General features: G+C 41.4%; 2 protein-coding genes across 2 annotated transcripts; one reads left to right on the forward strand and one right to left on the reverse strand.

The window, feature by feature from the left end:
* Nucleotides 1-2,072: 2,072 nt before the first annotated feature.
* si:dkeyp-51f12.2 (uncharacterized protein LOC100151460 homolog) lies at nt 2,073-6,869 on the reverse strand. Its single transcript, XM_055049278.1, has 2 exons — nt 6,189-6,869; nt 2,073-5,099 (listed from the first exon to the last, which is right to left on the reverse strand). The coding sequence occupies exons 1-2, from the start codon at nt 6,569-6,571 to the stop codon at nt 4,862-4,864; spliced, it is 621 nt and encodes a 206-aa protein (XP_054905253.1). The 5' UTR covers nt 6,572-6,869; the 3' UTR covers nt 2,073-4,861.
* A 922-nt stretch (nt 6,870-7,791) lies between these two features.
* dhcr24 (24-dehydrocholesterol reductase) lies at nt 7,792-17,134 on the forward strand. The gene is made up of 9 exons (XM_055049253.1): nt 7,792-8,098; nt 9,103-9,258; nt 9,927-10,032; nt 10,557-10,675; nt 11,816-12,079; nt 12,157-12,300; nt 15,749-15,946; nt 16,048-16,229; nt 16,717-17,134. Exons 1-9 carry the CDS (start codon nt 7,868-7,870, stop codon nt 16,868-16,870), a joined length of 1,554 nt encoding a protein of 517 aa, XP_054905228.1. The 5' UTR covers nt 7,792-7,867; the 3' UTR covers nt 16,871-17,134.
* Nucleotides 17,135-17,379: the final 245 nt, after the last annotated feature.

Below are 17,379 nucleotides of genomic sequence, written 5' to 3' on the forward strand. Positions count from 1 at the left end.
TCAGGCCTGGTTTGCAATAAGGCTCCTCTATGGATTGCTATACAGTTTAATGTTTCCAATTAATCTATAAGCATTTTATAAATCATTTATACTGTGTATTATGCATTAAATAAGGATGAGAAGGAGACTATGTGCTAAAATATTAAATTACATTGTAAGCTGATTTTACTTACAAGTTAGTGTGAAATGTTTAGTATAACAACTGTAGATAAAAAATACATGTAAACAGGTTTGGCTCACTATTTGGCAAGAATTTTGTCTCCTTCTTACACTGAACTGATGTGTAACAAACAGTCAATAATGATTTATAAAGGGTTTGATGAATTAATAACATATCCCTACATCCATGGCCTGGGTACAAAAACTAAGGTTTTTGTTCCCAGGACGGTGCCTTTATGTGCCGCTTGTGAAACACAGCGCTTTGAGAGACCTCTTAAGTCAGACACAATAGACTCTTGTCTATTTGCAGTTCAGTAAAGTGAAAAAACAAAAATCTGTTTGACATAACCAGATTGGGTAATCACTGAGTCTTTCAAGAAGAGAATGAGTCACAGAAAAATGGTCACGTAATTTTCAAACAATGTACTGATGCCGTTTCGTTTTTTCCTACAAGGCACATTTAAAGAATCTATTTTTTAATCAAAGTGCTGTGCTGTACTAAAACAGAAGAGTCAAAGACCTAAACAAAACTCAAATAGAACGACAAACTAAGCAGAAATAACACAAACTGCAAAGACTGAAATGGCTAAAATAAAAACCGTGTTACTTGTTCCATAATATTGGAGCCACTGTAATGAAAAGACCGGATCTCTTCTGAGGTTCGGTTTTTGGTACGACCAACCGAAGCTGGAGAGTTTGCCCAAAGGTTAGCGGTGAAACACGACCAGGTCAGAGAAGGACCAGTAAGGTATTTAAAAGACAAGACAGATGTTAAAACAAATTCTTTGGCACCCAAGACCCAGTGGAGAGGAGACAGAGTCGCTGGGATCGTGGTAAAAGACGAGCAGCGATCTGGACCAGCTAAAGGCCTGATGCGCACTGACATAATCCAGCCGCGTTTTGATTTTCATAAATTGGGTTGTTTTCTCCAGGTCACCTTTTGCAAAGAATGATTTAAGTGAGACTACCTGACATACTTGAAATAAACTTTTCCATTATACATGGACTGTCCTGTTCATACTGAGTCCAAGGTCACAACCTGGACTTGTAACATGTTGCTGAACGTACAGCTCCAGATCCCCACCGTTAGGAACAGCAGTGTGTGACGCATTGTTTGGTGTGAAGAAAATTACCTGCGCTTTGTTGTCATTAAAGCTCAGAGAATCTATCACCAATCAGCTGCTGACGTCATCGAGGCGATGTGGAAGAGACGAATGGAGAGCAGGCTGTTTGGCTAGGGAGTTAAATCTGATAGTCATCTGCATAGGAGTGAAAAGAGATGAGATGACTTCACAACGCTGACTCTAAAGAGGAAGGATACAGCGAAGAACAGGAGTGGACCGAGAACTGAACCTTGAGGATCGCCACACAAGAGAGCCGTTGAAATACACTTTGGATTTCTGTATGAATACAGTTGGTTCTTAAAGAACAAGTTCAGTCTGATTCTGCACCTTTAACGCCCACTTTATGTTTCCCTACAAATTATTTTAAAATACTGTGGAAACAGAATTAAATGCTTCCACCTGAAAGGACAAAGATCCCAAAAACTTCCAGAATCGGTTGCTAAAAGGAAGTCACTCAAAATCGTCAACATTATTTCAGGACTATGTAGATGTTTACCCTACAGAACTAGTTTGTCGTGCGCTGTATGAGTGCAAGATGTGGTTTTTCATTCATCAATATGAAACAAAATGGAGCAAAATAAAGAATAATCACAAAACTGCCACGTCCATGAAAACCCAAGCGTTCTGCGATGGACACACAACTGCAAATGATCATTTTGTCTTCCTCGCTGGGGATCTTCTGTCCCGCCATGAGGACATGCATTTCAAAATAAAAGCCATGAGAACTATATGTGTATTAAATAAAACAAGAACAAAAAAGAAACATATCAGGCTGCCTCTTCCGTCCACGTGTTTTATTCAAGAAAATTAATACACTCTCAACATCTGACATAGATGTCCATTTGCATTTTCTCAAGACTAATAGTAATATTCAGACACATTAAACATGCACACACAGCAATTTTGTTTCTACTTTTGTGAATCCTGCAGGCTGCATTTATTGTGCTTGTTCAGTCAGAGATCAGAGTGCACCGCAGCTTCTTCCTTTACAGTGAATAGTGCAACGTATGGTGATGGCAGTGTTATGCACTCAGTGTCAGTCATCCAGAGTTTTTTTTTGTTGTTGTTTTTTTTGCCTGCTTGGACTCCGTCTGAATCGTTTTTCTTATGACCTCGGATAATGGTTTCCAGTTGATGTTTTCAGTTTTTGTGCAGAAATGAAGCACACATTTGTATAAACAAGGAAACAATAAACACGACACGTACAAGTTAAAGTGGATACATGTGTAAACCTTTCAAGTTGCAGTTGAATGCTGGAAGTCGATTTCCGCGTCGCGACGTCAGAGATAAAAGTCTTTGAAAGAAGGTCGCACCTCAAAAACCGATTCAGATTCGACCACTCTGGTGTCATTCTGTAAAATGGAAAAAAAACACCAAAAGGTACGACTGCAGTCGGCCATGTCGTAATGTTTCAAAGCAGAGGATGCGACGCCAAAGAAGGGCAGTGGTCTGTGGAGCACATGGGAGCGCATGTGGTCAGATGAGTCAGTGTTCCCAGGTTTCCAGCACAATGAGGAGGAGAATAAGCTCAGCACACAAATGGAAAAAACGAGACAAGCATTTGTTCGAGACTTTTCTCTTTTTTTCACAAAAAAAAGAGAAACGCACAACTTTGCAGGTGAAAAAAAAATACAACAACAAAAAAAATAGAACCAGTCACCCAGAAAGTAAGTGTACACGAGTATTTGTTGAATTAAAGCAGGTTTTTGAACCTTCTGCTTGCTTCTGCTGCTACGAGGCAATTGAAGGAGGTGAACATCATTTCAGCTGCTGATGTTTTCCCCATTAAGCCCAAAGTGATTGTCAAAGCTCGGCACGTAAAGGTTTGCTTACAACTACACGGACAGCGTTTACCTAGAAAACAACCGTTCGTCACACTTCTTTATCTGAACTCCTGGTATTGTTGGTATGGAATGTTGGTATTTTGTGACGAGGTCTCCGTCACTGCTAACTCTTTTCAGTCAAAGTGTGACCAACAAGGTTAGCGACCTTGTTGGTTTGCTGTTGAAAAGCTGCAAATCTGAAAAAAAAAAACAACAACAATCCACTGTCGTATGCGTCAAATCGTCTGCAACGGAGCCAGAGTTCTCAGAGGGTCGCATCTTGAGATTGTTTCGATTTGATTTGAAGAGAGATAATTAAAAAAAGGCAAGTTTTGTTGATTGCCATTAATCAACATCTTTGGTTTTCTTTACATTCATTATCCAACATTTGATCTATGTGCTTCTGGAAATCCTCAAACTGCTTGGTTGCTGATTTAAAGTGTAAGTGTGGTCAGTCTCAGCTTGGCAGTATAACCCCTCATCACACCAAAATATACATCCAAATCCAAAACAACGAATACGAATGTTTTATGAGATGAAGCTTAAAAGATTTGGAATGGGTAAGCCAAAACCTAGAAGTAAACTTGTCAGGAAGAGAGTTGGGTCGCCTCAAGGCAGCAGTGGACAATCTGAGAGACTCTGAAAATGTTAGCTGGATAAGAAGGTAGAGTGGGCAAATATGTTGAGATGCTGACAGACTTATGCAAAAGACTAAATGCTGAAATTGAGTCAAAACAAGCTTCAAATAATACCTATAAAAAGCTTGGTTGCACATGTGCAACCAGAATATTGCATCTTTTATCGTTTTCCTGCCCACTTCGAGGAAATCTGTTACTTTTTCAGTTCAATTGTGATGGCTATGTAGCACGTTGTACGTGGGAAAACACCGGACAATGCATTATACGCAACAAAATCTTGAAACTTTTGGCATAGCCTTTTGAGATCCACTTTTAGACTGGGAAAGGGATCAAATAAAAAGCATTTCCTCAAAATGTCCCCTTAAATCTAGCTCCAAAAGTGAATCAATCTCTGTTCTTCCCTACACATCGCAGTTTTAGAAACACACATTAAGCTTAAATAACAGTAACATAGCTTCAGTCAGAGAAGTTAAGGTCTGTAACTTCTTACTTTTAATTGTTTAAGCTATGTCAAAGCTCAGTGGTATGTATGATTGATGCTTTGCCCCGTTTAAATGATTTAGCCTCATGCAAATAGAGGTGAACAGTCTTGGTTTAGAATTGATATTCAGTAAAAAAGATTTCAACAAAAAAAAAGAAATTCAGTAGGCATGTCACCATTAATTGGGTTGGTTAACCTTTTGTTACTCGGCCATCATTAAAACTCACCTCATCACTGTGTTTTGCTAAGCTAGGCTAACATGCTGTGGCTGCTTCTCAGCTCATACTTAATTTGTAATAATATTGCCTCTAATACATGTTTATGATACAAATCATCCAAGAATGATCCCAAGAAAAACAACGTAGTACTCAGTTTGGAATGTAAGGATGATATTTAAGCTAGCTCAGTGTTTGCTAGCAAATTGTTGAAATTGTTTGCTAGCATGTTGATCTTCGTGGCTTATGAAGAGCAACATGCATCGGCTTACAATGCTTTATTTGGCCCATAATACCTTTATCATGTTTAAGGTATTTATTGTAGAAAAAACATGCAGTAAACTAGCAAGAAGTAGGCTTCAAATGAATCGCGAAGGCAGGAGCTAGCATCAAATTTGTGCCCGTTTTAGAAGAGGGCGTGTCACACCTCAAAGCTAATCTCTCTCGACTGTCCAAATAAGGGCTCTGATGCCAGGTGTGTGTCTGAATATGCACGCCGCAGGTGTGTAGAGCTACAGGTGGTCTTGATGGCAACCTCATACGGAGGCGGGGGTTCCAGCCAGGGTGGAGGGCGAGGTGCTGGGCTTAACCCACCACAGTCCATGGGTGGATAGTCGAAATCTTCACGATGAGTAGCGTTCCTCTGGCTCTCCATCGTCCTACAGCCAGAAAAAGTCATTTTGAGAACAATCGTGTGAAACATAAACAGTAAAGGTGCCTTTTCTATACACATGTCAAACTTGTAGATATTGCCAATTAGGCAGGACTTTCTGGAGTCTTCTCCTATAACTTTTCTTAAGTTCTCCTCTGTAGTCCTTAGGGATTAAAAACAATCATTTTTTCTATTTAGTGAAATGCCCCTACTATGGTCCAGTTTGAGTTTTCTGGCAAAAACTACTAGATTTATGAAATTCACATTTCTTGTGTCACATTTCTTGTGTGATGCTATCCACTCCAACCAGGCTCCCAGGGCCTTTGGATCACTGATCCTCCAGTGTGCTCTCGACAGTGGGAACATGGAAGATCCAAAGATTTACCCGACCAAATCAAACCAATCAAGTTGAAGTTGCAGCTTTAGCTCCAACTAATGCGACATAGCCACTCCCTGACTTATGAAGATCAACATGCGTCTGCTTTTCTTCAACAGCATGTTCACTTATGTTTCCCATTTTAGAGAGTGACTAAGAGAAATGCGCCTCTGCATCTGGTCCTATTTATAGCCTGGGGAAACAGGAAGTCATAGATCACAAATGCCCGTTGGTAGACCTTTGGATGAGTTTAAGCAGCCTAGGTAAGAATGTTTTAATTAGTTATTCACTCTTTCAGAAGCATCAAGCAATTTTAAGATACTAGAAACAATAATATTCAGAGGAAACACAGCCACAGGCTCAACAGGAACACACACAGATAGGATGGGTGAAATGATCCGGCATCTGTAACATTTCTCAGGACAATGTTTGTGTTCTGTAGAGTGAAAGAAGTGGTTTTAGGGAGTGAACAGTCAGGCGGCAAATTTCATCGCCTTGGCAAACTGAAATCTGAACCCTCATTAAAAGGGCAGCAACAAACAAGCCAAGGTGTTTAAAAAGTGATGCTTTTTTTGTTTTGTTGTTTTTTTCTCTTGGGATTCAACCAAAAGACATAGTAAGTAAGTTAGATAATAAAATGAGTAGTCAAAAAACAATCAATATTTACAATGACAGCATTTTTTTTTCTTATTTTATTATTTTTTTTCTTCGTTGACCCACCTGGGCAGAAACACGGACTGGGACTCTGGGAACCGAGTCAGCTGAGGAGAGAAGAGAGCATGGCTGGAGTAGTTGGAGTAGTCGTTGTAAGGGTAATGGAGACAGTCCGGGTCGAAGTCCCGCTGGTTGTAGTTCACCACGTTTTTGCTGTTCATGGCCCAGAAGAGTCCCAGGATGAGCATGACCACCCCCAGCACCACGCAGCACAGCGAGAAAGCCTGCAGGCGGCTCTGGTAGGAGGCCAGGAAGGCTGTGGAGCCCCCGGTCACAATGAGGAAGGCTCCGACGAAGATTGCTCCGTGGTGCAGGGAAGGCATCTCCCCGCAGGACTCCAACCCGTCTCTGAGCTCTCTGCTGGGCTGGGGCCGGCTGGATGGTGTCATTCACATGTAAACAGTAGCACAGAGCGCGGCCCCCCTGTGCACTCTGACGAAGACCAGAGATCCAAGCGATTTACAAGCAACCCCGACGAGACGAGTCCTCCTAAATCTCACTGCTTGGTCTCCATCACTTCCATCTCCATTAGTGCTGAGACACAGCCGATCATTTTTAGTCCATGTGTTCACTGTCCCTCTTCGGTTCCAAATTGTTGGTTTGTTGCGAAACAAACCAACAATGCATTGAAGAATGAAAATGTTGGACGCTCTAATGCGCATCAGGCTAATGTTGAGCAGCTGTGTGTTTATCATCAAGCCAGATGGACAAGAGGACGGCAGAGCCCATTAAGAAATCTTTACTGGCGCCCCACCCTCCCTCTAATGTGTCCGAAGGGTACCACTTTAGCCTGCGTGTGTGTCTGCAAGAGGGGATGAGAGACAGGAAGAGGGACAGAGAGTGAAAGAGTGCGGGTCGAAGCTATTTTTCTGAGCACAAATGGATGTGATGTAGAGAACAACTGGCTGTATTCTTCAAGCAAAGTGCGTCGCGAGGCGTCACGACTCTGCACCCTAATTTGGTTTGAGGAATTTACAAAGTGCACCCTGTCTTAAGTAAAGAGAAAATAAGTCCCACAATGCCTGGCGAAAGCATTTGCGCTCCTTGGACAGTTTTACATTTGTCAGCTTTGTTTTGCTGGGAATTTATCCGAGAAACAAACCAACAGGAGGCTGTGCCGTGTTGAGCCGCCTTTCTCCGCAGCCACTATGGCAGGTCTTCTGGACCTGGCCTTGCACAGCTGGGCACATTACAGCTGCAAGTGAATAAAATGAAAATTTAAGAGTTTCCTCCTTTTCTTCACCGATTCCCAAATTGCATACAGCCGTTCAGTTGGAAATTCTCTGAAAATGAGGAAAAAAATGGTGGGAAAAGGACATAGTTGAAGCAAAGATGCTTCAGTTAGTGATGTTGCAGATTGTCAAACTTTTTTTTTTTTTTTAAACAGCCTTGACTCTGTTTCCATGTGGGCAGACAGCGTGGTGTGAGAGCCCGTCTGCCTTACGACTGGCCAATCAACAGACGCGCTCTCCCTCGGCCACGCCCTCCGGCCGCACGGTTAACCAATAGGATACAACCTGAGAGAACGAGCCCCGCCCTGTACCGACTCTCGACCAATCAGCCTTGAAAAAAGGCGGAGTTTGAAGCCCACCTACCTGGTCAGGAGTCGGGAGTGTGTTAAAAGTTGAAACTGGGGTTTTGGCTGCAGCGTCCATCAGAACCGGCGTCCGAACCGACCTGACGCGATGAGCCCGCTGTGGTATTTCGGAGCCCTGCTGGTTTTCTTCCTCCTCTGGGTCAGAGTCAAAGGTCTGGACTACGTCATCGTCCACCAGCGCTGGGTTTTCGTCTGCTTGTTCTTGCTGCCCCTCTCGGTCGTATTCGACGTGTATTATTACGTGAGAGCGTGGCTCATTTTCAAGATGTGCTCGGCACCGAAGCTGCACGACCAGCGCGTGCGGGACATCCAGCGACAGGTGAGCTGGGGGCGGGGGCTACGTCATCAACATCATCACGACACTCTGGCACGACAACGCGCTTGCTGGATTTGTAGTCTCCTGATCTGAACTGCAGCAGTAGTGGATATAATATGCAGTTTGTACGGGATTTGAACCAGGGGCGAACCAAGACAAAATGGGGACCTTGGTAGAATGGAATTTGGGGGCGGGGGAAGGGGGGCACTTCCGGCTAAGCTTTGATTCCGTTTGGCTTTGGGACTTATGTTGTTTTTTTGGTTGGAAAACTGGTCAAAGCTGCTATATGTTTTGGTGCTACCTCCGTTAGCGATACATACCAAAAATAAATAAATGAATAAATAAATTCATTTATTTTCTGACGTCAAATCAAAGCGGCATGCTCACGATATAGTGATGGTAGAACGATACATGCGCCACAGACTTAATGAGACGTATCAGAAGTGTTTATACCTGCGCGTTTTGCGTGTGCTGCAGCAATATTGGATTCCAAGCTTGAGTCTGATTGGTGATTTCCTTCTTTCCCGATCAGAATCCGGATTTTAGAGGGGGTCCTTGTTTTGTTTCCAAGCACAATATTTGACTTGCCAGTGCAACTACAACTCGGTTTAAGAAAATTTATTGGGAGTTTCAAAATTTTATGTTTTGTTAATAAGTAGGGATTGGTAAAATATGAACCCATACTTACTTTAGATTGTCGCTGATTAACTATCACATTGTGAATTACATTTATTATTATTAAGTTAGCGCACATATGGTTACGCCAACTTTATGAAGGTTTTTCTTTGTGACCTAAATACACCATTTAGTGCAAATTAAATTGCTCTTAAGCCTCCATACCAGCAGGGGGCACTAAGCAGCTGTAATTTCTCCACATTCCCCAACATTGCTTGACTTGGAACATTTGTATCCTTTGAATTCAATGGCTAAGATTTACAGTACATAAGCAGAATTCCCTATACAGTACACAATACCGCAAAAGGAATTGTATTCTGTGTCACACACAGGTACGTGAGTGGAGGAAGAACGGCGGTGGGACCTACATGTGTACCGGTCGACCCGGCTGGCTCACCGTGTCGCTAAGAGTGGGAAAATACAAGAAGACCCACAAGAACATTATGATCAATATGATGGACATTCTGGAGGTGGACACAAAGAGGCAGGTAGGAGAAAACAAGAGACAGGAGATTATTATTTTTCCCTCCATTCACTCGGATTTGCTGAACTCCCGAAGCTCCTTGCAATCAACATTTTGACTCATTCAAACCCTCAGTCATAACTAACTACACACCAGACCCTTCGATAAGGGGGGGAACACAACTCGTCCTTCCTGAACATTTTCTTTGTTCTTAGGTGTGATTCTTTGAGCAGATGTACCTCTAAGCATTTAGAAATTGTACCAGAAAATGAACTTGTCATGGTCAATTTGATTCTTCCAGACGTCACACCTTGTTTCCATGGATTTTTTATTTTTTATTTTTTCCCATTCTATCACAGAAGGCAATGTTGTGTTTGAGGTGTTGCCATAGAAAACATTAGCAGACTACTAACAAAATCATGACCTTATTAAAAATAATCCTTAAAGGCATAGTAGTTAAAGTAACAAAGCAGAATTCTGCTTATAAGTACTTTTAGATGCTTTTGACCTGAAACAAAGAAATGTTCATCTGATTTACTGTCAAACAGAGAGAAGTAAAAGATATACATTTGTCCAAAAAAATAAAAAATTGACAAACAATAACTTCAAAGAGTTAGTGTTTTCTGAAAAGCAATAAGACAAGTTAAAAGGTTATTTATTTATTTTGTCTACTCATGAGTGTCTCATGTGCAGGTGGTGCGAGTGGAGCCTCTGGCCAACATGGGTCAAGTGACCGCTCTGCTGAACTCCATCGGCTGGACGCTGCCGGTGCTGCCGGAGCTGGACGATCTCACAGTGGGTGAGGCGAGCGCACGTCACATTATTTTTAGGTCAATCATCTCGGTGTGGCTTCATTTCTCTCCTTCCCCTTTCCTCAAACTAGATAACCCATCCGTCATCGCGCTGTGATTTCCACAGCTGATGCGCGAGATGGAGATCTGCAAACACGCCATCAATCAGTGCATCCTGTTCAGAGCCACGGCTGCTCCTCTAATTGCGTTAGAAGAGCGGGGGGGGGAATGAGGGGGCAAAGGTTCTGGCGTTGCAGCTCGGAATATGAAACCCGGAGGAAATGGCCGCAGCAGCGTGGAGGCACCCCTGGATAGAGTTTCATAATGGATTTCCTGATGCCATAATCTACGCATCAGCGATCTAATGTTTTCCCATCAGGCCGTGCTACATTCATTTATCCCGCTGTCCACAGACCAACGCGCTCGCAGCAGGCGAATGCTGTTATCTCCTCGTCTGTTTGGCCCCCCTGTTGCTCTCACCCGGGCAGAAATTCAATTACCGTAGAGCATTTACATTTTTTTTCTTTCTCAGGTGGGCTGGTGATGGGCACAGGCATCGAGTCTTCCTCCCACGTTTATGGGCTTTTTCAACACATATGTGTCGCGTACGAGCTGGTCCTTGCTGACGGCAGCTTGGTGCGCTGCACAGAGGTACATACTGCACCGGTTTGAGTCCAAAGGCCGTAAATCCTACAGCAGTCCAGCCATTCAGAGGGAAAAGATAATGATTTAGATAATGTTTTTGTTATTGCATCACAAATTTCTGAGCTTTGGTCACAAAAACAATATTTGAGGTCAAAATTATAGCTTTTTAACACCTGTCTTATGTAATCATCATTTATTTTTTATTTTTTTTAGAAAGCTGACGAAGCAGTCTGAGAACAATAATAACAATAAAAATTAAGGCTGCAATTGACAATTATTTTCAGTATTGATTAATCGATCAATTATTCTGATGATTAATCTTATTTAAAAAATTTGCACAATCGACCGATTATCTCCCCGCCCCCAAATCTTTTTAAAACAATATTAGAATTACATTATGAGATGCAAATAAATAAGAAAAGACTTATTTTCTTAGGGTTTATTGAATTTTATTGCCTAAAATTCAATAAAGCAGCATTGCTTTTAGTGAATGTGCGATCAAAACACATCTAACATCAACATGTGAAAGGTTCAGCCCTTTGTGCTTATTGACTTAATGTCAATACAGTAGGGCTAATTTTTTATTTTTTGAATGAACCAATTAGTAATTTGATAGGAAAATTTATTCTGATGGGTTTTTACATGATGGACCTTCACATCACACCAAATGAAGCACATGTTTGATGTCGAATCCTATTTTTCCTTATGAAAATTTGAAAAGTGCGGCATGTGTTTGTATTCAATGGAAGCCCATTTTTCTTGATGACATGTCTCAGGCTGAGTCTGACTGGAGGGAGAAGGCTTGCAAACATCAAATCTTGCCACAGATTCTTGATTAGATTTGACTGTTCTTTGACTAGGCCATTTAAACACATGAATATGTTAAGTTGACTTTGGTGCCATGCGGCCAGATTACCTTGCTAACCTTTCGTCATGGATAAAGTCTGTTTTTCTTATGAGACGACTTCTAAAGGGAATTAACAACACTAGATTTCATTTGGGGGTGTCGGAATGAATACAAATCCGTGCTACGCTTTTGATGCATACAAACAAACAGCGTGGTTGTAGTGTGACAACATATGAAGTGGTAAAAGGAGTGCGCATTCTTTCCCAAGACAATGTGGGTTTTTGCTTTTGCCCAAACAGGAGGAGAACTCTGACCTGTTCCACGCCGTGCCTTGGTCCTGTGGCACTCTGGGATTCCTGGTCGCAGCGGAGATTAAAATAGTCCCGGCGAAATCCTGGGTGAAGCTGCGCTACGAGCCCGTCAGAGGCCTGGAGAACATCTGCCGACGCTTCGCCGAGGCGTCTGCCGACAAGCAGAACACGTTCGTCGAGGGCATCCAGTACAGCCTGGATTCGGCCGTCGTCATGACGGGAACCATGACCGACCACGCGGAGCCGGACAAGGTGAGGCGCCGGCGTCGGCAGATCCGCCGCCACGTCTTTGACCGCGTCTGATGTCGCGTCTTGATCCTGGACGACAGATCAACAGAATCGGCCTGCACTTCAAACCCTGGTTCTTTAAGCACGTGGAGAGCTACCTGAGAGGAGGCCACGGCGGCGTGGAGTTCATCCCTCTGAGGCACTACTACCACCGACACACGCGCAGCATCTTCTGGGAGCTTCAGGTACACGCACGTCGCTCGTTATTATTCACTTTTTAGCACTTGGCTGCTAACGTTAACCCCGTAGCCCCACCTTCAGCTTCATCGCATCAAATCTATAATGGATTAATCAGATTAATCGTGACAAATAAATAATCGTCAAGTAATTTAGTAATCGATCAATCATCAACTAGAGTATTCAGACTAAATAAGGTCACTTGCTCAAGAACAACATATAAGCAACAGTAATTGTTGACTGTCTGTGTGTGTATTTTAAATTTGCAAAGTTCCTCAAGAGGCCTAGTTTTAGCTCTACCCAGTTCAATTTATCTAAAGGAATGCTCTATTATAGCATTTTATGTAAAAAAAAAAAATTATATATATATATACACACATATATATTTGAATTGAGTTATTTGTTTATTTGCATCTTTTAATGTATTTCTAAGATTGCATAAAACAGGCTTAAGTTGTTAAGGGAAGAATCTGTATTGTTTGCCACTTTTTATTCCAATTATTTGATTAATCACCTGATCCTCTGGTTTAAATCCAATAAATCCTCCCATTATCAGCTTGTAATCAAAGAAAATAACATAGATTGTAAAGCCGCAGCTGCTCATTTATTATTTTTATGTCGTAGGCTAAAGCTGTTTTGTTGGAGAATTAAATAAAAAGTGCTCTACATGACGCTTTCCCCTCAGGGACAGAGTTCAAACCGCTTCTCTGTTTCTTAAATGGAAATTTCAGGATTTTTGAGTCGAGGTGAAAAAGTGAGAAATCTCCATCTTGGCGTCACTGAGTTTACTATTTACTATTAATAATTCACCACCCAAACATCCTGAGCTAGGCTGGTTTTGTTTGAAATGAAGCTTTATATTGATTACTATGATGTCATTCACCAATTAGCCTATTGATTATGTAATTTCTCAGTACTGGCAACCTGACCCTCACTGCAAATGTAGCAAATTTCCAAAGCAGCCCCATTTCAAATATTAAAAATGCTTTCATCATCAGAAAGCAAAATGAATCCAAGCATTTGAAGGAGTCCATTACCACTCCATTAGTGGTCTTTTAAACTATGAAATGGTTGGTATACCTCCTTAATAAATTAATGTCTGCCTTTTTGAAATTCTGTTTGCTGGGGAAAAACTCTGACTGCTGCTTTTCCAGGTGTACTTACCCGAGGAAGCATCTTACTGGAAAAAGTCTCAGCTGCTACTGAAAAACTCCTAGAGGCTTCAAAATCAATGACCTTGTCCTTTTAGTTTTTATACTTAGGACAGGAGTCTCTATTGTTCTACTTTAAATAGTCGAGGAAGGCGTGGCAGTAAAGTTTAAAGCGATGGGACAGGCATATATTACAGATAACAAGTCCTCAGATAGACTTTGTGTCTGTGTGTGTGTATACCTCTTGAGTTGAACCTGTGCCAGCACACCTATATTTTTGATTTTTACAACACTTGCTCTTAGGATAGTTATTTTCTATTTTACATACCCGACTGTCTGTTCATTTCACGTAGGAAGGTTATTGTTGACGCACTGCCTCCAACCTACTTTTCCCAGGTAAATAAATATCAGTTTTGGTGTAGATAACCGGTCAATGGAAATGTGACGTCAGTTTATAGATTCGTAAAAAAGCGTTGGCATTAACCGCTGTGATGTATCTGACGGTAAAGCTGTTTCGAGATGACAGGAACACAATTTGCTCTTGGCTCCTCTTGAACCAGCCGTGAGCTTCACCCTCTGGGATCTGCACCGAATGAAGAGCCAGCTACTGTGTTTAATAAGACAGAGCTGCAACCAATGATTATTTTAGTTATCAATTAATGTCCCCTTAATTGATTATTCTGACGATTAATTTATTAATCGGATGAAATATTAGCACATCCTGCAGAATTTTCATTTAGGCCAATTCATAAAATTGAGTTGCATTAAATGCAATAAAATACACCGATTTTTTTCCTCTGTGTCGCAACCAAAGATTAATCTATTACTCAATTAGTTCACAATTATTTTGATAATTGATTAATCTGATTAATTGTTCCAGCCCACCACATATACTAACTACTTGTTTACTTTTAACATATCCTGAATCTGTCCCTTTAAGCCTTCAAATCTCTTTGATTTAAACAGTTATTAATTTTGTCAGCCTATTTTGGAGTGTCATTAGTCCAGCTTATAGAGTCCAGATGTTTAGGGCCCAACAAAGACATAACGAGTCTCATATTAACCATAAACTGATGTACATGTCCACCCAGTCGCACAGAATCCCTGTTTCCAGGAGCTTAGACTATTTTAACAACTCGCCTGCTCACTTCCCCCTAGTTTCCTGATTCTCTACTGCTCCACCAGTCCCACAGTCACACACACACCGTGCACACACCCCATTAGCCATTAGTGAGAATAGCCTGACAGTGGTGTTTTCAGTAACAGTAAATGGCCTGATGAATTATGCATAGTTCTGGTTTGACAGATCCCTAAGGTAGAGTCCTCTGAGCATTAGTCTGCTGCCTTTTGATTTTTATTTATTTTATTTTTTTAAGGAGCTTGTCTCTATTTACATTTCACTTGAAATGCAGACAGAAATAGGGCAGTCTGAGATGGAAATCATTCAGGTGTTGAATTTGATAGCCTCAGACCGAAGTTGTTGTTGTTTTTGCGCTGCCCTCTGGTGGAAATTTAGAAAAACTGTAGAAGGACAGAAGAACCCAGGGACTCTTTCAGAGTTTGTCCTTGTGGCCGTGTGTATGAATGAATCAGATAAATCTCCGATAGTCTGCTTTACAAGGGAGTGGTTCAGGCATAAAGAAACATATGAACATGAGTGTGAGTCTTACACTCATGTAAAACCAAGAATTGGCTTTACCAAGTGAATGCTGACTGCTTTTCGTATCTGAGATGCTAACACTGACATGAGCTTCCTGGCTCTGATTTGACTCAAAAGTTAATATGAATTAGTTCTTTTTTATTATTATTTTTTATTTTTTAAATCAATTTCAAAACCAGCTTTGTAGCGAGTTTGGAGTCGTCGTAACATCTAAAGGTTTTCCAGCTGAACCACGCTGAAATATATTGGCTGTACCTAAAAGCCAGATCCCTGTCAGACACCCAACCCATCGAAATGAACTACCGCCATTTCTGCCAAAAAGGATGATCGAATATCCCACCAGAATGATCCCAGAAGCTCGTTGAGGTGCAGCTTGCTCACGGACAACACTTTTGTGAGATTGTATGTGTAGTTTCCAGGTATAATTATAATTATATAATTATAATTTTAGAATTATGACCCTGCGTGGATTGGAAGGTAATGCACAATAACTACCAAAGTTGATTGTCTTGTATTTATTTCACCCATTAGAAAAAAAAAACACGTCGTTACAAGCTAATGATAGTTACCTTCCGGCTTCTGATCGTAGCAGCTAAACTTTTATATCTCAGCTCAAAGCTATTGTTGTCTGTGCCTCTTTTACAGGACATCATCCCATTTGGCAATAACCCCGTGTTCCGCTGGCTTTTTGGATGGATGGTTCCTCCTAAGATCTCCCTGCTGAAACTCACCCAGGGAGAAACCATTAGACGGCTGTACGAGCAGCACCACGTGGTCCAGGACATGCTGGTACCCATGAAGCATCTGCAGGCGGCCATCACTCGCTTTCACCAGGAAATCAATGTGAGACTCAAAATATTGATCGGCGTGTCACGGTGCACTCTGTTCATGATGAACTGCGTCTCGCTTGAATCATGAGAGCAACTTGTGCTTTTTCGCCCCAGGTTTACCCTCTGTGGCTGTGCCCGTTCCTGCTGCCGCCCGGCAGGGGGATGGTCCACCCCAAGGCCCAGGAGGAGGAGGAGCTGTACGTGGACATCGGAGCGTACGGCGAGCCGAAGGTCAAACATTTCGAAGCCAAGGCGTCGACGCGTCAGCTGGAGAAGTTTGTCAGAGACGTGCATGGGTAAGCTTCCTATCTGAAAGCCAAAACTTGAAACGCATGCGGCCAGGGCTGAAACGATTAATCGGATTAATCGTGATTATTGAAATAATCGTCAACTAATTTAGTAATCAATTGATTAACTGGATTAAATGTCAAAACCATTTGCTGAAAGGATAACATACATAAACATAAAAAAGAAGTTAAATTGTACATTTGCATTGAAGATAAAAAGAAAAAAAATCTTTCTTATTCAGAACTCCTCAAATGGCTGGTTTAGCTTAGAGAGCTCCTGTTATGCACCGTTCTCTATCCATTTATTGAATGGTTAATGCAAAAATGTATCAATTTCTATTATTGTCTAAAAAATCTTGTAGCTACACAAAAAATCTGCAACATGCCAATTTTCCTCGTGCGATCAATTGATTAATCGTCTGAATAATCTAAAATAATCGATAGCTCCATGCAACACCTGACATTCTGTTGTTGCATTTCAAATGCTCCTCTGCAGGTTCCAGATGCTGTATGCGGATGTGTACATGGATCGAGAGGAGTTTTGGGAGATGTTCAATGGACAGTTGTACCACAAACTAAGAGTCGAGCTGGGCTGTAAGGAAGCTTTCCCTGAGGTTTACGATAAAATCAGTAAATCTGCCCGCCACTGAGCCCGAGTTCTGTTCTGCTCCCACGCCAGCGGTACACCACGGTGCTGTGCACCACCAAAACCAGCTACCCTTCTTAGAATGGTTCAACCAAAACAAACTTCCTACACATGAGGATACACCTTTTATTGTCAAACTACTATTTTTTACACTTTAGTTCTTATTTTGGTACAGTGACGAACTTCTTGTACAACATGGAAAAAAAGGCATGACTATTTTTTGTCTTTGCAGAGCCGATTTGGATCCATAATAAAATACATTTCATTACATGGTTTCTATAATAATAATAATAATAAACAATTATTATTTTCATGTCAGAATCAAACAAATAAAAATATATTTTATAATAAAGTTAATTCTCCTCCTTTGATGACATCATAATCATATGTCCTCTTTTTCTTTTTTGCAAATTTGAATTGTTCTGTTTTATAAAAAAAAAAAATAATGACAGACTTAAGAACAAGTCCATCTGAGAAGCTATAAAGACTCGTGGTCGGTTAATTTCGACTATT

Source organism: Poeciliopsis prolifica, unplaced genomic scaffold, assembly GCF_027474105.1.
Source record: "Poeciliopsis prolifica strain line A6 unplaced genomic scaffold, Auburn_PproV2 SCAFFOLD002, whole genome shotgun sequence".
Taxonomy (NCBI): domain Eukaryota; kingdom Metazoa; phylum Chordata; class Actinopteri; order Cyprinodontiformes; family Poeciliidae; genus Poeciliopsis; species Poeciliopsis prolifica.